This window comes from Papaver somniferum, chromosome 6 (assembly GCF_003573695.1).
Source record: "Papaver somniferum cultivar HN1 chromosome 6, ASM357369v1, whole genome shotgun sequence".
Lineage (NCBI taxonomy): Eukaryota > Viridiplantae > Streptophyta > Magnoliopsida > Ranunculales > Papaveraceae > Papaver > Papaver somniferum.
The window spans coordinates 41,180,021-41,205,523 of NC_039363.1; the positions used below are offsets into that span (position 1 = coordinate 41,180,021).

General features: G+C 36.4%; 1 protein-coding gene across 1 annotated transcript; it reads left to right on the forward strand.

Moving 5' to 3' along the window:
- Positions 1-312: 312 nt before the first annotated feature.
- LOC113287379 (callose synthase 9-like) lies at positions 313-25,396 on the forward strand. Its single transcript, XM_026536113.1, has 52 exons — positions 313-570; positions 910-1,114; positions 2,417-2,514; positions 2,777-2,940; positions 3,358-3,469; positions 3,622-3,735; positions 3,814-3,939; positions 4,661-4,750; positions 5,410-5,507; positions 5,631-5,748; positions 6,832-6,963; positions 7,057-7,133; positions 7,232-7,310; positions 7,496-7,618; positions 8,406-8,508; positions 8,838-8,961; positions 9,082-9,271; positions 9,367-9,419; positions 9,763-9,823; positions 9,919-10,000; positions 10,164-10,213; positions 10,615-10,701; positions 10,935-11,020; positions 11,136-11,160; positions 12,145-12,239; positions 12,354-12,435; positions 12,723-12,883; positions 13,665-13,785; positions 13,992-14,089; positions 14,191-14,281; positions 14,383-14,543; positions 14,669-14,778; positions 15,353-15,487; positions 16,129-16,197; positions 16,274-16,451; positions 16,549-16,663; positions 18,146-18,265; positions 18,762-18,877; positions 18,991-19,074; positions 19,167-19,279; positions 19,450-19,502; positions 19,586-19,762; positions 19,974-20,021; positions 20,238-20,396; positions 21,016-21,129; positions 21,212-21,300; positions 21,387-21,545; positions 21,620-21,722; positions 22,691-22,810; positions 24,010-24,060; positions 24,161-24,343; positions 24,968-25,396. Exons 2-52 carry the CDS (start codon positions 913-915, stop codon positions 25,202-25,204), a joined length of 5,736 nt encoding a protein of 1,911 aa, XP_026391898.1. The 5' UTR covers positions 313-570; positions 910-912; the 3' UTR covers positions 25,205-25,396.
- The last annotated feature ends 107 nt before the right edge of the window (positions 25,397-25,503 follow it).

Sequence of the window (25,503 nt, forward strand, 5' to 3'; positions counted from 1 at the left end):
TGAAATGTTCTCTGAAGAGGACGAACCTCTTATTCCCAGTAAATTAAATTAGAGATATCTAATCTAATCTAAAATCTAAAACTCAATTTTTGCGGGTGCGGGGTGAATCCGCGGATTTCAAAGTTTAACCGCAACCAAACCGCTAAACCTTACGGATTTGAAAACCCAACCGTATCCGATCCATTGACTATTGCGGATTGGTTTTCACCCGCAATTTTGCGGAGGGTAGCGGGTGAAAACCGCGGTTTCCGTTTTTCTTCACGCCCCTGCATTCCGGACATTACTTCCAGTTTTCCACTTGTGTTTTAAAATACTATCAAGATTCAACAGCCTGAGAAAGGTAAAGTCGCGTCCTACCGCGTCGTAGAAAATTCAGTGCTGTCGTAACATTTCTTTCATCTCTCTCTCTTCGGTTCTCTCCCATCTCAACTGAACATTAATTGAGATCTCACTTCCTTTTCAAATTCACCTCCCACTCATACAACAACTCTTCACATTTCTTTGTATCAAGGAGCCAAGTACTGGCGCGGGAACTGCGAATTCGTAAATCGATATACAACAACTCTACTCGTAAGATAAATCTCTACCTGCTTTGATTTCTTCTCAGATGATTTATTAATAAGTTTTATCTTTTTCACTCATGAAAATCAGTATCGGGTTTTCATTTCCTTCCAGTTTTTGTTATTTCTAGGGTTTTACAGTTCGGTCTACAATTCAAATCGCTTAACTTCATCGTTAAGTTTTTGAATTCATTTCTTCGTCTAAGATGACTTTTAGCTGGCTAATTGACTTATTCCTTCAATTTCAGACTTTTGCTAAGGCTTGTTTCTAGCCATTGAGTTGTTAAAATTTAGTCAAAACCTAGGTTTTCATTTTCTACTTTCCTTTTTCTTTTCCTGCTTTTTTTAGGAGATGTCTCGAGTAGAAGAAAACTGGGAGAGATTGGTGCGTGCTGCATTACGGAGGGAACGTACAGGTGGTGATGCATTTGGTCGACCGGTTACTGGAATTGCTGGTAACGTACCGTCTTCTTTGGAGAACAATAGGGATATAGATGCAATTCTGAGGGCTGCTGATGAAATACAAGATCAAGACCCAAATATCTCAAGAATTCGTAAGCTTATGTTGTAATTTGATGTCATTTACTTTATAGTAATTTTATCTGAACATTTGTACTGTTGCTACTTTTGTGCTAGCACGATTTTACCAATAGTTAGCTTTTTGCATTTTTGCATTTCACTATACAAGCGGTTTGAAATAACAGATCAACCTGTCATGGATAGTTAACGATTTAGTATCTCATTCTCAGAGTCTCATTAACATAGTTTACATTGCAATGGGGGTTCAAATACTAAGAAATGCAATAATATGCTGCATAGGTCGAAATAGCCTGTTCGGATTGGTATAAGGAGCAATGAGAGACCTTCTAAAGTCCATTAGGGTTGAGGGATTCAATCTTGCTATTGATTTCAGTATTATGGCCCCTTCCAAGACTTGGTTCTTGAATGGAAGAAATCTTGAAAGGGTACATTATATATGGCAGACAAGTCACACCTATCTTCGAAGAGTTACTGATTGTTCTTGGAATAAAAATACTCTTGAAAAATAATTTACAACAGCCATGGAAGTTCTCTGTAGTAAGGTTGTAGTGGATAAGGATAAGGAAACTACATACTAGTGAAGTACGTGTGTACTTGGAATGACTTTTTACTTACCAATTAAATGGTCTCTACTATAAACTTGACAAATGTTAATGTTCCTGGTTTCTGTGTACTACATTTAGATAAATATTGTAGTCAAAAACACGTTGGTAAAGTGTTGTGAGTAGTCAAGTCTTTAAGCTGGGATTCACTTTGAAGAAAATCATGATTCTTCACTGGATCTATACTCCCATTTTTAATTGAATGAGTTCAGGGCTCTAAGTGGGCCTTTTTTTCCTTAAAGGGCTTTAACGGATTTTAGTCTGTCCTTGTTAAAATCCCTTTTGTTTGCTCAGTCTTACTTCGGGACCGAACCAAAGGCTTGTTGCTTCATGCTCAGGGTTGGCACAGAATGAAGCCTATAATTCTTCCTGGTTATAACTAGTAACTTATTCCTTCTTTTGATTATGAGGGGAAAGAAACTGATATCTGAATTATTGTTTGGTTAATGAGTGGGATTTCAACAATAAACAAGATGCATTATTTATGGTATCTGGTCAATTTCCAGGGAATCATCTTTTGTGCATTTATCTTTTTACTGGCACAAGGTTGTAGGTAGGCTGTGGATGCTAACCACTTGGAATGACCAACCTAGGGGTCTCACATCACCACACCTAAAATGTTAGGGCCTACTGATATATGGTGTGCTTGCTCATTGCATTTTCAAATACTGGATCTTTCAGTTTTTTGACATGATATATGGTCCTGTGTTGCAGTTTGTGAGCATGCTTACGCATTGGCACAAAACTTGGACCCCAACAGTGAAGGTAGAGGTGTGCTACAATTCAAGACCGGTTTGAATTCTGTGATCAAGGTATATTATTGCTTGTGAAATGTTGAGTGGTAAATTTTTAATATTTGCAATTTATAGAAAAAGCCAGAACCAAAAGAAGTGAATTATGGAATTTGTGGCAGCTACATATGTTCTGTGTTTTAACCTAATGTTTTGTTTCCGAAGAAAATAGCATAAATCAGATGACAAATAGTTTCGAAACTCGAAAGGAGTTGTTACAAGTTCACTAGTTCAGTAGTGATAATATTTTAAACCTTGTTGCATTCTTTGTGCTAATTTTCAGCAAAAACTTCTTAAGAGGGAAGGTCTAAGCATAGACAGAAGCCAGGACATTGCTCGCTTACGGGAATTTTACAAGCTTTACAGAGAAAATAACAAAGTAGATGAGCTACGTGAAGATGAAATGAAATTAAGGGAGTCTGGTGCTTTCAGTGGTAACCTTGGAGAGTACGTGCTATACGACTATATATTGTTATATTTTTGTATGGCTAGAGTATGGAACTTTGTGTCTTTTTTCTTGCTTGATCGGAGAGTACATGCTTTTATAAAGTTTTTGTTTTGTTGTTCCCTTTCTTGTATATGTGGTATCTGTTTGTGGATCATGATAAGGGGTTGGAGAGTTAGGTATCCAATCGTAAGAATATTTATAGTTACTGAAACTACGTTACGAACTCATTCCTATATTTCATTAGCTTTCTGATTGAATGCATACTGTTTCTTTGTTCCCTTTCGTGCGATGTCTTACTCTTCCTCATGCCTGTTGCCACTTCAGTATCTTTAAATGATTTGTTTCTTGATAGTAAATTGATTTTTATTCTTAGTTTCAATATTATAGTTATTGAAAAATCTGTTAATAAAAATAAGGTTGGAGCGGAAAACTGTCAAAAGGAAAAGGGTGTTTGCAACTCTGAAGGTTTTAGGTGCAGTGCTGGAGAAGCTAAGTGAAGAGGATACAGATGGATTGATCTCTGAAGAGGTTAGATTTCTGGTCCTTGTTATTTACTTTAATGGAGAAAGTGGAAAGTGCACATGTATAGATGTATTATGGCGTGCATCCATTTGTTCTTTCCCATATATATAAAGTAATCCTGTGATATCTTACTCAGTTAATTTTGCTTAATTGTTCAGCTGAAGCGAGTGATAGAATCTGATGCAGCGATGACAGAGGATTTAATCGCTTTCAATATAGTTCCACTGGATGCAGCCCTGACTACAACAAATGCAATTGTGTCTTTACCTGAGGTAAATTGATTTTCCTAGATAGGTCTCATGTTTCTGATTGTATTGACTTACTTGTGGACTTACTGTTGGTTACTGCAGGTACGGGCTGCAGTTTCAGCTCTAGGGTACTTTAGAGGTTTGCCCAAGTTGCCAGAAGATTATTCTACTCCTGAGACGAGGAATGCAGATATGCTTGATTTTCTGAATTACGTTTTTGGATTCCAGGTTTGTTAAATGATTGATTCTTGAAGTATTACTGTTAAAGGATATTTTCATTGCTTGAGTCAAGGTACAAAATGTTGAGGTATTCGATCAAAATTATTCAAACATGTTGTTCTTGGTCAAGTCCGGTAGCTACAATTTGGCGCTATGGTAACGACCAAAATTCTAAATATGTCTGCAATTTCGAAATTATTTAATAGTAACTTAAAATTTCGTCTGAAGTTTTTACTATTCAGTTTTATAAAATCAGCTATGGGTCTCATAGTAGGGGGTATATAGATAATGTTCCCTTCTTATAAAGATCAATTTTGTATGTGTATAAATCTTAATTTAGACAAACCCCTAAATTGTATGCTACAATTGTTTGGGACTTTTGTTCACAACCTTTTGACACATCACATATGCTTACACCTTATTTTAAGAGATCAAGTCCCTATTGACGCACATGTGCTAACACCAAGTTATTAGCTTGTTATGGAGAAATACACTACAGAACTCTCATGTCTAACATCAGCTTGTCATGAAAAAGATACCAGTTTTCAGTTTTGTACCAAAGAAATTGGTTAGAACGCAGGGCAAGTGCTTTTTCGGGTTCTTTAGTTTATACGTTCAACTAGTGAATGTGATATTGAACTATAAGTTATAGTTTTCCAACCATGGTCTTAAAGGAACAGGTATACAGATTGAATATGCTCTAACATCATTACATTTTAAATTTTTGCAGAAGGACAATGCTGGTAACCAGAGGGAACATATTGTTCTCCTCCTTGCCAATGAGCAATCTCGACTTGGCATTACAGAGGAAATTGATCCAGTATGTGTCTTCAGTCTAAGTCTTTTCCTTTACTCATAAACTTGTTTACACTGGCACAACAGTTTCTTATCTCTTGTTCTTTCTAGGTAAATTATTTAGCTTATTAGCTTCTTGCTTTTAGTACGCAAGTTAATATGGACCTAAACAGATAACAGCCTTAGAGGATTGCCTATTTCCATGTTCTCTTTTTCTTTTGATCGGTCAGTAGTTTTACTTGCTTATCTAATAGATCAATCCTCTGTTTTTGTATATTCACAAGCTCGGTTGCTATTTTTACGTGTCATCAGATATGCTTTTATCTTATGTTGTTCTTTTCTTTTCTTTTTCCCTGATTGGTCAGTACGAGAAAGCTGTTGTAAAAACTACTGTGCTATTGTCAGTGTAGATCGTGTTAGACAAAGAGCAGGCGGGGTTTCAGTAGTCACTCACCAATCTTAAGTTTACTAATTCCATCCCTGCAAAGTATTAAATGATGTTTTTGGTAGACCATTAGTCTTATTCTGAATAGACACTTATATAATCTAACTTATAGCATATCACATGTTACTGATTATGTTTTTTTTTTTAATCAACAATGTAATGTAATCATGATTTGAAGTTCTTACCAGTTAATTGTCTATTATCCTTCTATCATTACCTTGTGCATTTTCCTGCTTCAGAAATTGGATGAAGCTGCTGTACAGAAAGTGTTTTTGAAGTCACTTGATAACTACATCAAGTGGTGCAATTACTTGGGTATTCAGCCAGCTTGGGGCAGGTATGTTTTATCTTGTTTAAGGAAGATGTATCTTAGTACTATCCCGGAGTAGTGTTTATTGTTTGACAATCTTTATTTTATATTTTTTGGATATATCCTTTTCCAATATTTTGTTTTGTGCAGCTTGGACACTGTGAATAAGGAAAAGAAATTACTGTTTGTTTCTTTGTACTTTCTCATATGGGGAGAAGCTGCCAACATTCGGTTTCTTCCAGAGTGTCTGTGCTACATATTTCATCATGTAAGTAGACCCTTCAATACATATCTTAACTTCATGATGTTTTCTTATTTACTTGTTCATTAGCAGTTCATGTCAATGGCAGCATTTAATTATTTTCACTAGTAACATGTGCGATGCACATGCTTGAATTTTACTTATCCAATTCCAAAATAAAATTTTTGGATTTGAAAGTCATGAAATTTTTTTCCTAAAATAAAAATTTACTATTCTAATTTGTACTCGCTACGTAGATAATTGAAAGAGCTTTTCAAATGTATAAATTTTACAAAAATCCGGTATATATTTTGAAAGATATTAAGTTTCTAAAATTTTTGATCTATTTTTAAAACAATGGTATTTATGTAAATATGTAAAAAATGGGGACAACTAAGTAATTTAGGGGGTCTCCTACCAAAAAGAGCTCTTTTCTTTATATTAGTAAGATTAGAAATTCACTCTTCATGGAATTCAGTAAAAACCCTTTAAAGTGTCATTTGGTGTGTGGAATTATGCAATTCGTTGTAGGAATGTAGCTAGCAGTACAAAGTTCAACTTTGCTCTATGTTGTCGTTATTAGTTACTTATCGAGTCATGTGCCTTTTTTTGGGCATCAGTGGTTGCTTTCTTGCTGTCTCCGTTCACTTTGTTTGAAGAAGATCTGTTCTAAAGATCAGCTGAAGACACAAAAACTTGCAATAAAAGCTTAACACATGTCATGGGATCGTGTACCTAATTATACAAACCGAGTAACTTTGGAAGAGGGCTTAGTTCTTTCACAAACTAATATGCACCTGAAGTACAATTGTTTATAGCCTTGTAGGTGTTCAAATTATTTGATTTAATTAGGTGGGAAATCATATTGGATGCCCATGTTTTCTATTTTTATGGTCTTAATATATTTGTTTTCGTTTTTTTTTCGTTAATATAGTGTCCCGTGAGAGTTATCTATAAATATTAAAGTACACTTAATTTTGAAAATACGCACCGTAAGCATACTGTAGCTTCAATTCACAACATAACGTATATGCATATTTAAGGTTGGTGATTGCTTCCTTTTCTCGGTTGCTTTTCTTACTGGTGCTTTTTCTCTAATTGGACATTCAGATGGTTAGAGAAATGGATGTGATTTTACGGCAGTCAAGTGCAGTGCAAGCTGATAGTTGCAAGTTACAGACTGGTGGCCGTGCATCATTTCTTGATCAAGTTATTTCTCCTTTGTATGATGTCGTGGCTGCGGTAAGTTTTGTGTGGTCTTAGTAACTCGAGGTTCTAAATTCTAATATTCATATAGCTTACATTCTTTAAAGCTTACATTCTTTAAACTTGCAGGAATCTAAAAACAATAATAATGGCAAAGCAGCTCATTCAGCATGGAGGAATTATGACGATTTCAATGAGTACTTTTGGTAAGGGTATATGCTCAGAGTTCTTCTTTCACGAATACAAGCGTTTGCTAATTGTTCATTATTTTTTTCTTTTTCTCGCCTCCTCTTTTTTCTTCCAGGTCACTACATTGTTTCGAACTTAGTTGGCCGTGGCGCATAAATTCACCCTTTTTTATGAAGCCCGTACCGAAGTCTAAGGTTTGTGGTTACATAGGCTGATCAGTTTACTAAAATTTTCTTGACCTTTCACTCTTTCAGGTTGTTTTTTATCTATGAATTTTCCTGTGTTTCTTAGCTATGACCCATATTTTATCTTGATTTTCTTACTTTCTTATTGGTCTTCGAGTTATGCAATTTCACTCCTGTTATTTGTTTATCTGCAGGATTTTCTGGCATGTACTGGAGGTCAGCACCAAGGGAAGACTTCTTTTGTAGAGCACCGGACATTTCTCCATCTTTATCATAGTTTCCACCGATTGTGGATATTTCTATTTATGATGTTTCAGGTTTGACAAAATAGTTTCTGTTTATTATTTACACTAGTAGATTAGTATGTCTGAGTGGGACTAATTGATAACATGGTAAGTTCATATCTTATATTAGTAGGTACTGGCTAAATTTTGCTAGCATTCTTTGTTAGCAATGCGAGGCAGCGCCTTCAGGGGCAAGGCAATGCCTTCCCTGAAATTGGGTGAGCTGGTGCGCAGTTCATGTCTTGCCATGACAACGGGGCTTTTTTGTCCATGTAAACCTGTCCCATCAATGGCTTGCCCTGCTAACTATATCAATATAACGTTGAATTAAGAATCTTTGTATATTTCTGGATGCGTAAATTTTGTTTGTGGTGTGATCAATAAATGCAGGATAGCCTGAAATCATGATAAATATTGTTTACTCAATATTTGCATAGATCTTGTCGGCTTTTTGCTTCTATTAATTTCCCTATAGTTCAAAACCTCATGTCTCTGTTGGCATTCACTCAGATAATTTAAATGTTTGCTAGTACATTTGGAATTATTGCTAGTATCAGTGGCATAGCATTCATATATTGCTAGATTATTTGTGAAGAAGATGCATTATATAATTGATGCTGTATCTTGTAACAAGTTACAGTATATCTGGAATTCAAGGAAATGCATAACATAATTTACTTCTTGGATACATTTTTCTTGAGTGGAAACTCTTAATTTTATTTCTGATTTCTATCTTTTCCTATCCTTAACACAGTTTTGGTGCTTTTGATCAACGATGCTGTTGTTGTTTGTTGTCTTTTGCTTGTTACTTAATCTCCAGTTACTCGTCATCATCGCTTTCAACCAAGGGAAGTTTAACGATAAGACGATAAGAGAGGTTCTTAGTCTTGGCCCGACGTTTGTCATCTTGAAGTTTTTTGAGAGTACGTTTCTACTACCCTGCAATTCAGTCTTGGCACTATATAAAATCTGCTATACACCTTATTGTGTTGTTTTTTTCCCCCTTAAAATTATTTTTTTTGGAAACTTTGTTTCTTGTTGACACCCACTTGTGCATGCCGCTTCTCGTACTTCACTGTAGACACTGTGTAAGAGAAAGAATGTTTCACCTCTTATGTATGTTGAGGAGTGTAATGTGGTGGGGGTATATTTTAGAAGGAAACGCATAGCAAGGAATGGAAGCTTGATTGAATGACCTCTTCACCTCCTATTCTTCTCTGTCCATCAGTGTGCTAATCCTAATGTGGTACAGGTGTGCTGGACATTCTCATGATGTATGGAGCCTATACTACATCACGACACATAGCAGTTTCTCGAATTTTTCTTAGGTTTCTATGGTTTACCGGTGCTTCAGTCGTCATATCCTATCTTTACGTGTAAGTTACTTTCAGTATTCACCAAATGGTTCCGGATTTCATGGTTGGTTTCAAGCTTCTATTTGCTCGACTCAAACCGTGGACCAAGAGATGAGGATGCAATGTTTCTGTCAATTTCAGGAAAGCTCTTCAGGAGCAAAGAAAACCAAATTCAAGTTCTGTTATATTTCGGATGTACGTCTTTGTCATAGGAATATACGCTGGTGTCCAACTGCTTTTTAGTCTCCTCATGCGTATACCTGCATGCCATAGCTTGACTAATTCATGTGATCGCTGGGCTGTAATTCGCTTCTTTAAGTGGATGCACCAGGTTTGTTTCTTATGTTGCACATTGCTTTATAATCTGCGCATACCTTTACTTAGCGGCATGCAATTTTGATATTTTTGTATCGTTGCTGTGTGAAGGAGCGCTACTACCTTGGGCGTGGGATGTATGAGAGGACTAGTGACTATATCAAGTAATCTTTTTACTTTTGCTTCATAAAATTTCTTGTAGTTATTACTACTGTGTGCCTTGTGTCTTAATGAATTGTCGGCCACTTTTTGATGGCTATTGTCTGTAATGTAATTATGTATGCTGAACATTTGCAGAGTGTCAGTTACTGATGTTATTTGCAGGTTGTGCCCTCACTTGTAAATTGCATTTATCACCGTGCTAGACAGTAGATAAATGCATGTTTTATTATTCATGATGCTATTTGGAGTGTCAGAATGTTTCTAATTTATATATGACCTTGGTTAATGCCTTAACCCACATGACTACTGAAGTGTGTTTTTAATGTGTTTTTTATCATCCCGCAGGTATATGCTTTTTTGGGTAGTCGTTCTAGGCTGCAAATTTGCATTTGCTTATTTTCTCCAGGCAAGTTGCATTTTGACATATTTCTTCGCATTGGACCTTAGACACGTACTTCCTTACGAATATGTGTATTATTCCTTCCTGGATGATTTATGCAGATTGAGCCCCTCGTAGAACCCACAAGAATTATTGCAAATCTTCCCGTTTTAGAATATTCGTGGCATGATTTCGTATCTAAAAGTAAGTCAGAAGTTTTTGATTTCACTTACTTTTAGAGTCTAATTTGTTATGTCGCAACCTGCACCCAGGTGTTATTGCCTTTCTAAGTACGTCTATGTTCTGATGTGTGTTTCCTAATGCTCATTTGGAGACGTTATATGATAAATCTGCTGTGTGTCTACAGATAACCACAATGCTTTGGCAATTGGGAGCTTATGGGCACCAGTGATTGCTGTAAGTTTTACTCTCAAATATTGTTTTTATATGCAGCATATGCATTATGCAGTGATCTTTAGTTTAAAACAGGGTTAGATGGTCATTTCATATGTTGGGAATTCTCTGTTCATGGGAACATAAAGTTGTTTCTCTGATACATGGTGGATCAATATACCTTCATGAATAACAAAATTTTCAAACACTGCTTTTTAGTTCTCATTCTGAAGAAAAGTCAGACATCACGTCAAATCCAATTGATTGATAAATTTGATGTTTTCTAGCAAATTAATATGCTAGAAATCTACTTTCAAGGGATAGTTTAAAAGGTGGAGTGGAAAGACCATTGTGTCTGTTATTATGTTTGCTGATTTCTTGATTACCTTTCCTGAGTTCTTTTAAATTGTTTGCGCTTTCTGCAGATCTATCTCTTAGATATCTATGTGTTTTACACAATTATATCGGCCATTGTTGGGTTTCTTCTTGGGGCTAGGGATCGTCTTGGGGAGGTGAGTCGTTGTTTGATTCTGAGTTCGAACATTGCATGCATTGTAAACTGGAAGAAATAGTTTGGTTGAAAAGTAAAATGTTCAATTGAGTTGCGCTAAGTTCCTGTCCTTGGGCGTACTTGTCACTATGCTCTTGTAGCATGTTATTTAGGTTCTTTAAGAGAAGCAAGTACTTCCCATTTAACACTGCAGAACACTTTACCGATATAGTTAGCTTTTCTTCTCTATTTCAGATTAGATCATTGGAAGCTGTCCATAAACTTTTTGAAAAGTTTCCTGGGGCTTTTATGGAGACTCTTCATGTTCCTCTTTCTAGAAGGTTGTTGTTTTCGCCGCTGTATTTTTTGTTATTATATGTGTTTTCTGTTTTGCTTCTCCTCTCCCTTCCATTATCTTATATATATAGGCATCTGAATGCAATGTGTGTGTTGCAGGTCCTTCCTCCAAACCTCCAATCAGGTGAGACCGAAGTTTGCTTCGTAGAGGGATGCGCCCATTATTTTCTGATTAAGAATAAGAAATTTCTTGATATAACTTAATCTAAAGCTTCCCAAGAACCTTTAACCTAAGAAGATAAAGTAAACAGGGTTCAAAAAGAACTTGTTTTTACTATGTTTATTTCGGAAACAATTACTAGGGAGCTTCCCAAGCCTGCAATGCCACGATTTTCCTGACGACTATATTGCCGATTGAATGGTCCGCTGTGCTTTTTGTATGGTAATGGAAATTACATTAAGAACAAAATACTTATATAAAAAAACAGTAGGTAGCCGTGAATCACATTACTTTAGAACTTGGGATGAAATATTCATGGTGTCATACATATACATGCACGAGGGTGCTGAAGAATGAAATAACTTGTTTTCCACAAATATTCATGTTATCGACCGTTAGCCGTCCAAGGATGATAGCAGTCTCCCTATTAAGATAAGTATTATTAATCTTCAAGCCTTTTCATATTTAAACTCATATATCCTGTGGTATACCCAGTTACATCCAAAAATATATTCCCAGTTACATCCAAAAATATATTCCCAATTCAAGAGAATGTCGTCTAGTACAACATGGTTCAAGAGATGTCAGAGAGGAAGTTGAAATAAGCGTAGTTCTCCAGAACTGAAGTGTCAAATTAAATTTAGGCGCTGGTGTGTTCCCTGTGAATTTATTTGCTGCTTTATTATTGTGCAAGCATTTCCTTGAGACCCAATGTGTCTGTCAGATACAATTTGATTTCTGTTATCTGGTAATGAAAAACCAATTCGAGGGATATCTCACACAAGGACCCAATTAATTCAGACTTAGTATTGGATTGTACCCGGGTTCAACTCTTAACTGACTGTTGATATTTTTGATAGCGGGGAATATTAATTCAGTTATTTGTTTAGCCTGCTTTCTAGCCACTATATGAACTTCTTGTAATGCTATTTATCTGTGCAAGTCAAGGTTTTTGAGAAGAACAAAGCAGATGCTGCTCAGTTTTCCCCCTTTTGGAATGAGATTATAAAGAACTTGCGAGAAGAAGATTATCTTACTAGCTTGTGAGTATCATCAGTTTTCTGCCTTTTGTCCTTTTGTTGGTTTCAAGCTTCAACTTCTGTAAATCTCTTTCACATTCCTACTCTTCATAAATATTGTGTGCTTTTCATATGCAGAGAGATGGAGTTACTTCTCATGCCCCAAAATTCTGGAAATATGCCCTTAGTTCAGTGGCCCCTATTTCTTCTTGCTAGCAAGGTACGGTATATTTATGTTTGCTGCCAGATCAGTCTTGTTTTTTTTAGCAGGAAAATATTTTTCAATGAAAATACAAAGGAAAAAGAGGAGGAGGGGGTTGGGGGGGTATGACAACCTTAGCCTTCATGGTAGAAACAACATCGTTTAAAACTATAGATAGGTAAACCTACATAATCGTGGCAACTAGGCTTAAAAGACCTGAACCAGAATCAGAGACCATATTTTCCATACAATGTGATTAGTGTCTTCATAGTCGTTGATTTTTTCCTTTCTTTCCTCTTCTGCAGTTATTTATGGCTAAGGATATTGCTGGTGAGGTCAAGGACTCGCAAGATGAACTATGGGAAAGGATTTCAAGAGATGACTACATGAAGTATGCAGTCGAGGAGTGCTATCACACTATTAGATATATTTTGACAGAGATACTTGATGATGAAGGAAAGATGTGGTACGTACACTTCATCTGGTTATTAATGCTTTCTTGTGTGGAAGTTTTGTCTACATGTTTCTTCTTTAAACTCTGACAGTATGGCAGTAGTATGGAAGCTAGCTTCGAGACTGTTCCAACAGCTTTTCAAAAATGATTTGTTTTGAAGAACTGCACTGTTTGTTCCGTCTTTAATATATTCCTTCGGTGGACTCGTTAGCCATTCAAGTCACAATTTGATTATCTCCAACCCACCACCAATACCCTGAACCCTGCAACCAATTCTAAAACTTCATTACGGGAAAACCACTCCCGTTATACCACGGCACAACCAGTTAGCCATCATACCTATTGCAACTGACATCCCGGTCATGGCTCCCTCTCGATGTTTATGCTCACACCACTTCTACTTCCATAAACTTCTCTCCCGCCAGTAACTCGATTACTGTTATCTGCTACCATTGCATGTCACAAATCCACCCCACATTGGTGCCGTATCCAGTAACCAATTGGTAAATACTTACTTTGTCCCACCATGTTGCACTACCGTTGCTATACAACCTCTGTTACTTTACTGCATCACCAAATCAGCCATCACATTTTCGCTATGTCTCTACGGTCGCTACAGTTTCTTCATTTTTTTATTTTTATCTTTTGTTTTTGAGTTCATCTTCTCCGCGGATATTTTTTGCCTTCGAAATGCTTCTTTAAGAAGCATACTGCTACTTTCAGTTCCTGGACACCCTCTTTTTCATGACTTGTAACTAATAACTCATCTTTTTAATCTTATGGTACTGGGTAGGGTGGAGAGGATTTATGAAGATATTCATGGGAGTATAATGAAGAAGGAGATCCATTTTGACCTTCAGCTAGTTAAACTGCCTCTCGTCATATCCAGAATTACTGCTCTGACTGGAATTCTGGTAGGTTCTCGTTCTATTCTTCCTGTTAGTGGTCTTCATAGGTCCTCCAAGTTATACTATTGAACATGGTTTCTTGTCTTCCTCTCATTAAATCAACGGAATGATTATTGAGATAACTACTCTATCGTTTAAAAAAACACAAGTGTAGGACCGCACATTCTACTCATGTTTAGATTGTCAATAATGAAGTTTCTTTACATCCACAGAAGGGAACAGAATCACCTGAATTGCAAAAGGGTGCTGTGAAAGCAGTGCAAGATCTATACGATGTGATCCAGCATGATATTCTTTCTGTTAATATGAGGTATCATAATCTACAGTGGTGATTATAGTGGAATGTTTTTTTTTTTTTTCTTTATAGATATTTTGTGCCTTTGTGGTTCTTACTTATCAATTTCATTGTAGAGGAAACTATGAAACATGGAGTATTTTAATAAATGCAAGGAGTGAAGGTCGCCTTTTCTCTGATTTGAAGTGGCCCAAGGATGCTGAGTTGGTATATCTTTAAACTTTATTCCTTTTCCTTCCAGGCTAGCTTGCTTTGTAGCTCTTTTTTGTTTCTACCTTTTGAAACTATGTAATTTATAACAAACCCAGAGAGCACAAATTAAGAGATTGCACGCACTCTTAACCATCAAAGACTCAGCTGCAAACATTCCAAAAAATCTGGAAGCCAGGAGGAGGCTGCAGTTCTTCACGAATTCCCTTTTCATGGAGATGCCTGCTGCTATGCCAGTCCGCAAAATGGTGCCTTTCAGGTTTTGCTTTTCCCGATGCATTTTTTGCTTCATTGGTTTCTATTTATGAGTTCTGTATTGCTATAGTTGTATATATATAATGCTGATGGACATTAATCTTGTTTGCATGTGTATATAAATTGCAGTGTGTTCACTCCGTATTATTCTGAGATTGTACTTTATAATATGGCTGATTTGCGAAAGAGAAATGAGGATGGGATATCTCTATTGTTTTATCTGCAAAAGATATTTCCAGGTTTATTTTCTTCTCAAAACAAAATGCTGCATATCTCCTTTTATCTTTACAGACTCGTTGCAGTTTTCTCCTTTGTTTTCTGTCTACATCCATCTACTTTTTCGAGCTGGACATTTGGATGCTCATAATCTGTATGCTTTACAATCCTCATAATATGGAATCGGTTTTATGGGCAAAGGAAAGCAATTCAACTTATGTATTGCTTCTGAGTTGGCATACCTTCGTAAATGCTTGTGCCAAGTTTCAGTCGAATAAGTCCACCAGCTCCAGCTGGCACTATAAAACATATTCTTTCATTTTTCTATGCTGTGATATGTCCACAGTTCTAAATTTCTAATGGCCGTTGTCATTATGAAGTACTGTACGCGACCTTACTAATTGATATACAAGTGGCTGGCTGGTACAGGCAGTTGATTGTAGATCGAATAGAAATTTCATTTCTCTTTTGGACATCTACTGTTTTCATACTTCTTTATATACTCAAGAATCTAATCATACTTAATTATCTGTTTGGTATGATACATATGGTCCTGTTATTTTAACTCATAATTTTGAATTAACCTGTTGATTGCAGATGAGTGGAAGAACTTTCTGGCTCGAATAGGTCGAGACGAGAATACTTTAGACTCTGAACTTTTTGAAAATCCTAGCGATGTCCTGGAGCTTAGGTTTTGGGCTTCTTACCGCGGACAAACATTAGCTAGGACTGGTAATTTCTTAAAAGTTTTCACTAGGTCTCCTATATCTTGATCTTTTTATGTTAGTTGAGAAAGCTCCATAATTTTGATATTTTTTAGTACTTGGTGTTGGTTGCATTGATTTCTGAATGAAGATTTTCCGTCGTACTCCTGATGTTTAAATTGATTGTCTAATATTTTCTTACAAATTTTACGACACCTTTCAAGATAGTGACAGCATAATTTTTGGGGTTTCTTTTGTATCCTCGATGTTTAAATTGATTGCTTAAATATAAAGTGACAGCATGTAGTTGAAGTAATAGATTCTTTGAGGGTTTACAATTTTTTGTGTTTGCTTTTTTTTCTTTCTCATTCTCGTACTGTTTGTTTCTTTATCAAATTAAATTAACCATATGAAGGACTAAGCAACATCATTATTAAAGTTGAGTTAGTACAAGAATTTTAGTTTCTTGAAGAAACAGTTATAAATTTCTTCCTGGTAATTCTGTGTGATCTTTTCGATATTGCTAAGATCTACGCAAGATTGGTCCTCATTTTTTACTGAAATTGTTGTCCCTTTTATAACTAAACTTGCTGTATGTCTTCTCTTAGCCTTTTAGCTCTTGTAGTTTGTAGTTTTTATGCCTTCTTTAACTTGCTGGAGTTGATGCAGTACGGGGGATGATGTACTACAGGAAGGCAATTATGCTCCAGAGCTATTTGGAAAGGATTTCTCCCGGAGGTTTGCATTTTTGATTCCATATATTATATTCTTGTTTGCGTCATATTAGGAGATGCTCTAACATTGGAAATTACAGATACGGAAGCCATACTCTCAGCAAAGGAGGCCTTTGACACTCAAGGTTTTGAGCTGTCTCCTGAAGCTCGAGCGCAGGCAGATCTTAAGTTTACGTATGTTGTAACATGCCAAATCTATGGGAAACAGAAAGAACAACAAAAGCCAGAGGCTGCGGACATTGCAATGCTGATGCAACGGTATTATGGAACTCACTCCGATCTCGTGTTTGTGCATGGATGTTTTATAAACTGTTTTATTTGTTTCTTAACTATTGATGATTGCTTTTGCTAATAGACACGAGGCTCTTAGAGTTGCTTTCATTGATGTTGTTGAAACTCTGAAGGAGGGTAGAGTTCATACAGAGTACTACTCAAAGCTTGTTAAGGCTGACGACAATGGGAAAGATAAGGTTTGAATCTAACCGACCCTCTTATTTTAGGTCCTCCTATCGTTACATATTATGACATCTTTCTCTCATTACATGTTATGTATCTTTTTTCAATTATTCCCGTTAACTTTACTATGACATCATTTAGCAAATTAGGTTGAAACGTATATAATTTGAATGATACGTCATGTGTGGCTTTTTCAAATTTTAAATGTTTGGATAAGAATGTCTTGCCTCCATGTTTCTATCTCTTCATTTGCTATATTCGAGTGAAAAGAGTCTACTCATAGGGAGCCTAAGATTTCTGACTTCACGAGAACACAAGATGTCTATCTTAATCAATCCACTAATGCTACTCCTTGATCAATTCACAGAGTTGAAGCAATTATTCACTACCGTATGCGGTTAATTCTTCCTATAAATGATTAGTCATGAAAACTTGCTATATTGGGACTGAAAACTGTAATAGAGTATCTACATTGTCTACTGATCACCGTCATGTGCCATTGCACATGAACCCGAAACCAGTGCTATAGATTTTGAAACATATCAGCAGAACAAGACTTTATGTGTAACTTTCTTAAATTTCCAAAATTCTGGAATCCCTTCTCTTCCCCACGGTTCTTGCTCTTGTGAAGGCTCTTGTGAGTGCCATAAGACCTAGTCTTAGGGAGCCTAAGATTTTCCATTCCACAAGAATACATGCTGTTTATGCTAATCGATCCACGGTTGCACTATTCTTTGATCCATCCAGAGTTGGAACAATGATCCACCGCCGTAGTGCTAAATTTTTCTAAAACTCATTAGTCAGTAAAGCTAGCTAGCTAGCAGAAAACAAAAACAGTAATGGAGTGTCAACATCGTGTAGTAATCAGCTAATGTCATTGCTAAAGATTGCGACCTGAGGCAATTCTTGAAGCTGTAGCTACAGACTTTGAAACATATCATTTGATAATACATTATGTGAGCTTTCCAAAACATTAGTGTTTGAATAAGAACGCCTTGCCTTAGTTTCTATTTTGTCATCTTAAATTAGTGCGAAAAGATTTTACTTGTAGTGAGCCTAGGATTTTCCACTTCCCTTTCAAAAAATAGATAAAAGAAAGTCATCTTTATCTTCTCATCCTATATTAGTGCAAAAGGATTCTACTCAGAGAGCATAGGACTTTTCACTTCACAAGAACACAAGCTATCTACCTTAATCACTCTCTTCTAAAACTCGTTGGTCATTAAAACTAGCTACACAAAAGAAACAAAAACCCGTAATTGGAGTATCAACATTTAGTAATCAGCCATTTATGTGCCATTGTTAAGATTGCAATCAGAGGCAATGCTTGAATGCGAAACTGGTGCGATGGACTACCGGCTGACTAACTGCTATAATAAAGATGACATTTGTGCATACACAAGCATGTATAGGCCTAACACAATTTTTTTTGCTTCATATTCAAAGTTCCTCTCATGCTAATCCAGTTTGCATGGCCGACTCTTCTTGTGTTGCAGGAAATATACTCCATAAAATTACCAGGAGATCCAAAACTTGGTGAAGGGAAGCCTGAAAACCAGAACCATGCTATCATTTTTACACGTGGTAGTGCAGTTCAGACAATTGATATGAATCAGGTTACCATGACTCTTACTTTTACTGGATAAACATTATGTGAAGTATCTATAGCCCGTCTTTCTCTTTGAATATCTCGCCTTTTTTGTTTACATCAGATTCGTATATCTGAGATTTTCTTAGAGTCAATTCTACAAAATCTAGTGCATAAGAAGTGTGTGGTTTTCCTGTGCCTGGTTTACAGTTTGTAGAATGATTTGCTTTCTAAACTATTGTTTGTATACGGAAAATCACTGTCCTTTCTTGGATACAGTTCTTTAGTGTAAAGATAGCAAGAGCTGGTTGTGATATTGGCATAATTATCTGGAGAAAATATGTAGTTGTACTTTTGTTTCCTCTCTTGTTGGCAAAATAGTGTGATGGTTTGCTTTCATTAAATCTCTCTTTAAAAGAGATAAAGAGATAAATACTCTCTTTTAAATCTGTAGTTTGCTGATTACATGTCCCTATCACTTCTTTTCGGGCAACCTTATTCTTCTGAGGAATTCTTTTTGTTAGGATAATTACTTCGAGGAAGCCTTGAAGATGAGAAATCTGCTGGAGGAGTTCTATCATGATCATGGTATTCGTCCTCCAACTATTCTTGGTGTAAGAGAGCATGTCTTCACAGGGAGGTATACCTCTTCTTTCTTTCCTTCATTTGAAAATGGTGTATGTACTATAACTGCTTCACTGTTTTCTTTTGTATCTATAATTATGAAGATCGCTTCTCTGTAATGATTCACAGTGTCTCATCCTTGGCGTCATTCATGTCCAACCAAGAGACAAGTTTTGTTACTTTAGGCCAACGTGTTTTAGCGAATCCTCTAAAGTAAGTCTACCTATCATATGCATAATGTTTGTTTTAAATTTTTCCACACATGTTCAGAGGTAACACATTTTACATCTTTTCGAATTATATAGGGTGCGCATGCATTATGGACATCCAGATGTGTTTGATCGGGTTTTCCACATAACAAGAGGCGGTATCAGCAAAGCGTCACGCGTTATTAACATTAGCGAAGATATATATGCTGGTAACTCCAATTTATTGCTGTTAGGCAACTATTCATAGTTTCTCTTAGTAAACGAATTTTCTGCTGAGGAAACAGCCAATAAAGAATATCAGTGTGCTTAGTGTCTCAAAATAATGCTTTCAAAAAAACAAAAAAAAAAAGGTGTCTCAAGATTATTAGTTTTTGTGCAGGGTTCAATTCAACATTGCGTCAAGGCAATATTACTCACCATGAGTACATTCAGGTATGACTGCACGGTTGCTCAAAGAACGTCTCGTATTTGACATTATATTAGGTTATTGCAGTTCTCTTATTATGTACCTACAGGTTGGAAAAGGTCGAGATGTTGGTCTGAATCAGATTGCAGTATTTGAAGGGAAAGTGGCTAGTGGTAATGGTGAACAGGTTCTTAGTAGGGACATTTACAGACTCGGTCAACTCTTTGATTTCTTCCGCATGCTGTCGTTCTACTTCACCACCGTTGGATTTTATTTTTGTACTATGGTATGCTACTTAACTGCTGCTATTATGCCATTCCCAGTCCTGTAATTTTTTTTTTTGAACTTTAGACAAGATTTAGGGCCTGGCTTCACTTTCATATACACATTAGGATTAGGTGAATATGTTCTGAATTTCGTTTTCTCATGTTGAGTAGATTAACTTGCAGTTTAAAGTTCTCCGGTGATTGAGTATAACATCTTTCGTGTTTATGCAGTTAACAGTGCTGACTGTGTATATTTTTCTGTACGGGAAGATATATTTGGTGAGTTGGCATCTCTGCTTCTATATGTATGCAATCATATGATACTGATAGATTCTTAAAACTCTTATGTTGGAGTTCTATATAGAACTCTGAAGGGGTGAAAAATACGTGTTTCATTTATCCTGTTTTGCTTTTGAAGTTGGATATTTCTCTTGAGTTACTTGAATAGCTGCTCCACTTGCCATCTTGAAAAACTTATTCTGAGATTTGATCTAGGCACTCTCTGGAGCCGGTGAATCTATTATGGAAAAAGCCAATGTGTTGCAGAACACTGCATTGACTGCTGCTCTCAATACACAGTTTCTTTTCCAGATCGGTGTTTTTACTGCTATACCGATGATTTTGGGATTCATTTTGGAGCAAGGTTTTTTGAGGGTATGTAGTCTCTAAAACTTATGTCCTTTGCTATCTTTTACTTAAACCTTCTTTGGGTGATTGCTTAATGAATAGTCCTACAGCTACTTGCCATGTCACGCTAATTATTAAATCTTGTTTTTTAATGACATTTTCTTTGTGGTCATTGATGTGAAGCACATACTGCTTCAGATAAGGGGGATGGATAATCTTTTACTTTACCTGGAGATACATATATCTAATGTCCCATAGCCTTGGGAGGTTGGTTTTTCCCTATGTTAAGCTTGCACTCATGTCAAGGCCATTTAAGAGAGTTAGTCTTGGTCCTGGGCACTAGCCAAAAACAAAAATGACTAAACTATATGAGGACCCTATGTTGCTCCTTTCTGCATTCTCGTAGAGAGTCATATCTCATGGCTTCCTTATGAAGATGTTATCTCATGTTAGTGTTGCTATTTACTCTTTTGATTTTGTTGGCAAGTTGGCACCTTCCATATGGTGTGATCTGGCTAGATCTATTTGTTGTCTTCGCCATTCACTTTATTCACCTGTATAGACATTTTTACCCCTTCAAAAGTGAAAGATTTTTGATCTCGAGGAAACTTCTTTATCTCTGCATATATCTTCTGGATTCCTGTAGGCAGTTGTCAGTTTTATCACAATGCAAATCCAGCTTTGTTCTGTCTTCTTCACATTTTCTCTTGGCACAAGAACGCATTATTTTGGTAGGACAATTCTCCATGGGGGTGCAAAGGTATATTTTTGCTGATCTTTCTTGGTATCTTTATTCTTTCATTTTCTTTTAGAAAATATCTAAAATTAGTTTCTCTCAACAGTATCAAGCAACAGGCAGGGGGTTTGTGGTGCAACATATAAAATTTTCAGCAAATTATAGACTATACTCGCGAAGCCACTTTGTTAAAGGGTATGTGATCTGTTCTTTTGGATTTGGTGACTGTTTCTAATTAAGTTGGAGCTGTTTTTAATTTCTTGTCATCCAAAACTGTATAGATTAGAAGTTGCACTTCTGCTGGTGGTGTACGCTGCTTATAGATATGATGATGGTGGTGCTTTAGGCTATATTCTTCTTTCTGTTAGCAGTTGGTTCATGGCACTCTCTTGGCTATTCGCACCCTATGTGTTCAATCCTTCTGGGTTTGAATGGCAGAAGTAAGTAACTTTCTCATTTTTGATTCATTAGACGGGGACAAGTAGAATGACAAGTGTGTTCTGCTTCTCTTCAGGACTGTAGAGGACTTCAGAGACTGGACAAATTGGCTCCTGTATAGAGGTGGTATCGGAGTAAAGGGAGAGGAGAGTTGGGAAGCTTGGTGGGATGGGGAATTGGTATTTTGTCTTGCTACCTTGGCTTGACGCTTTCTTTTTTGACAAACTCCCAGAGGAAGATTTTATTGACAATTGAAATAGGAGGCGAATGTTAGTCTCAAACCTCTAAATAAAAGAAAATATCACAAATATGTAGGTAGTCAACAGAGATCCTTCACTGTGACATCCATTACTCCCCATAGCACGTTATGGAACATCAGGTGGTTAATGCCACCACTAGGATTTTCCCTGTAAATGTGAAAGAGCGCCTAAACTGAGTCGTCTTTTAGTGTGCCAAACAATTTTCCCAATGTACGTGGAACCTCTGTGGTACAATAGGTTTGACACTATAAAAGAAACAACACAAAAGAGACTCTAAATCCACAGTTGATAATTCAGTAGCAATCAGTTATGGTGTGATGGCCAGAAAGCATCTTGTCCATTAACTACTAAGTTGCTGTGGCAGATGTTTTTGGTAAGAAATATGGTACTACTGTCTCATGTATGGAAAGCTCTATAGAAGTATTACATGTCACAGTTGTTTTAGATAGAAGAACAGATGTGTTATTTTTTCAGATGCGAAGAGCACACTTGTTAGCTTAGATTATCCCAAGTGTGCAGTTATATACAATACATAGCACAAGTGTCTTAAACCTACTGGCAACTGCCAAATTCATTCTTAGAATATAAAAAAACTCAGCTTTAACCTTCGGAGGCACGATCCATACCACCAAGTTTGAGATTTTGAGTGATCCTTTCTGCTGTTAGATCGGGATTGACCTCAGAAACAAATTATTTGTATGGAGCCATTTGGTGATGGACAAAACCTTGCACATATTACGGATGCAACTTATTATGTGTGACCACACTTTTTCTTAAAGTCTGGTTTCTGTTAACACATAGTGTCTCATAACATTTTTATTTTATCACTAGCTTGTGTTTTTGCTAGCTTATTTTTAATGCCAAATCTTGTCTTGTAATATCTGTAGGAACATATTCGAACATTTGGAGGGAGGTTAATGGAGATCTTACTGAGCTTTAGATTTTTCATTTTCCAGTACGGCATTGTTTACAAGCTGCATGCATCAGGGGATGATACCTCTTTGACGGTAGACACTCTTGAGAAACAATTTCTTTTGGTTACCTTCTTAAGCATGTATTATTATTTGTCAAATTTTGTAGGTTTTTTTTTTTGGTATGGGCCCTTTTAATTTCATCTGAAACATTTTTCCTTGGAAGAAATATGCATGACGCAAGTACTTTCCGGTAGGAAAACGTAACTATCTCTAATCACAAGCTAGTGTTTTTTATTGCCAATTGTGGTTATGCTTTACCCAGTCTCCATATTCACCTTCTCGCTAAACTTTCTACACATGCCTATATGGTCTTTCAGTTCTTGATTCGGTTACCTAGATTTGCGTACTCATTGGAGGATTCCAAAGATAGAGAACCTCTGCACTCTTCTTTTTCAATGCTGATCCAATTATAGATTAAGACAAGGATGATGATGACTAAACTAGGCGTGTATTAGCAAAATGTAGCGTTGTCAAGAGGTTTTATATATACTCATTTATAGATATGAACCATGGATGCCTGTCATACCTTAATCACCGATGACGAATTTGAAAATTCTGACCGATGCCCCACTCAAATGTAATCTCACTCTCGTTTGATTGATTTTACTGTTCGGTTACTATATCATTTTTTAGTTTATTTGTTTTGTTTAAAGAGAACACCAAGATGGTCACCTCTATGTTGCTAATCTGTTATGCACCCATTTACTTATCCGTGGCATCTGTGGATCAATTTATATATCGAGCATTTGAGTTTCAGAGTACATTTATTATACAAGAACTCTGCAACCTGTTGGATAGACCCTTAGTATGGTTCTCTCCGGATAATATCTTAGATGTATGAAGGCGACTCGTTGGATGATGCACCTTTACTTACTGGTTTTTGTGCAAGAAGAAAATTGTCTAAGTGTTAATTTTAATGTAATGACGTGTTGTAAATTTCAACAGTGTATGTCCTTAAGTTTTGAGCTATATAGGCTCCAGTAGATGTCAATTCTTGAGCATCCAAACATTCATCTTGGTCAAACTAGTTTATGATAGGGCAATGAATTTGTTTAGGCCATTCTTATTATTAGTATGGCTGGTGATAATATTTTAATAACTCAGTTTGCACAACTGGTATTACGGTATGTCATAGGGAAAGTGTATTTGCGTATCAAAAGAATTTCATTGCTACTAAAGAAATATTTCTATTGTTGCATATGCTTGAACTCAAGTTTTTATTTATTTTGCAGGTCTACGGGTTATCGTGGATCGTACTTGCTGTTCTCATTATTCTTTTCAAGGTAAAAACTACCTGAATCAAATAGTATCCCGTTTTTTGGAAGAAAACTTTTAGTATCATGTTATGAACATTCATTCATCCTCACATGGTGGGTTTTTCAGGTGTTTACCTTTAGCCAGAAGATATCTGTTAATTTCCAGCTGGTGCTGCGCTTTGTCCAAGGCGTGTCATTCATGCTAGCAATGGCTGGTTTAGCTGTTGCAGTGGTACTGACTAATCTATCCGTGCCAGATATCTTTGCCTGCATCTTGGCATTTGTACCCACTGGATGGGGTATTATTTCGGTAATACTCCTGGCCTGCTAGTGGTTCTTTTTCACACTTGCTGTTTTTCTTTTTCCCTTCTCTATATTGAGCTGACTGAATGAAGTGGCATTTTGATGCCGTAGAGGAAAATTTCGGGTTGTTATATTTATGAATGTTAACTTCAGACTCAAGTGTAGGTATTTAAGAGATGCTACTATAGCTTTTTTGAGGTGAACTTGAGGTGCTCTACTGTGGTACAACTGGTATATGTATACACATAAAGTAACATTGATGGTGAGTGGTACTGTTATAGGAAGTTGCCTTGTCACTTATGTTCTTCCCAGGATGTCATCACATTCAGAATAGCCTTTTGTATGTATATATATATACATAAACATTGATGATGAATGGTACTGGTATAGGAAGCCAGCTTATCACTTATGTTCTCCTCAGCATTCAAGGTAGATTTATTGTAAATCACCAGTCAGCGAGCCTAGAACCTTATATTTAGTTGTTTATTTTGGGGGATTAGAAGTATTACATACTTAACAATGATTATATGTTGTCATGAGATCTCATCACTTAAAGTCGGCACTCTTTTGGCAGTTATTTGTAACATATGTGACAGCGAGTTGAAAATTATGTTGTTTAATGAAATTACAGATAGCTATTGCGTGCAAGCCGTTGATGAAGAAGCTTGGGTTGTGGAAGTCGATACGCTCCATTGCTCGTCTATATGATGCTGGAATGGGAATGATTATTTTCATTCCCATTGCCATTTTCTCCTGGTTCCCCTTTGTTTCGACATTTCAGACACGACTGATGTTCAACCAAGCATTTAGCCGGGGGTTGGAGATTTCTCTCATCCTTGCTGGAAACAACCCGAACTCTGATCTATGATGGCTGTGTTTCATTTTGAACTTTGTATTGTAAAATGTAGGAATGAAATGTTTTTAGGCTTTACTCCATTTTTCAGTCTCAGGATAGCAGGATGTGTAATGACATTTGTATCTCATGAGAAGTTAGAAATACTTTCTGTATAAAGAACGGTGTAATGATATTCTGTATAAAATTATGTTTGCATTTTTATCAGACTTGGGTTACTTTCAGAAGTTGCCAGGAAAGTAGACTTAAGGGTGATAGATACTTTCCAGGAGTCTATGTTTCTCAAACCTGCAAGTGTAATTTTCATATCGATG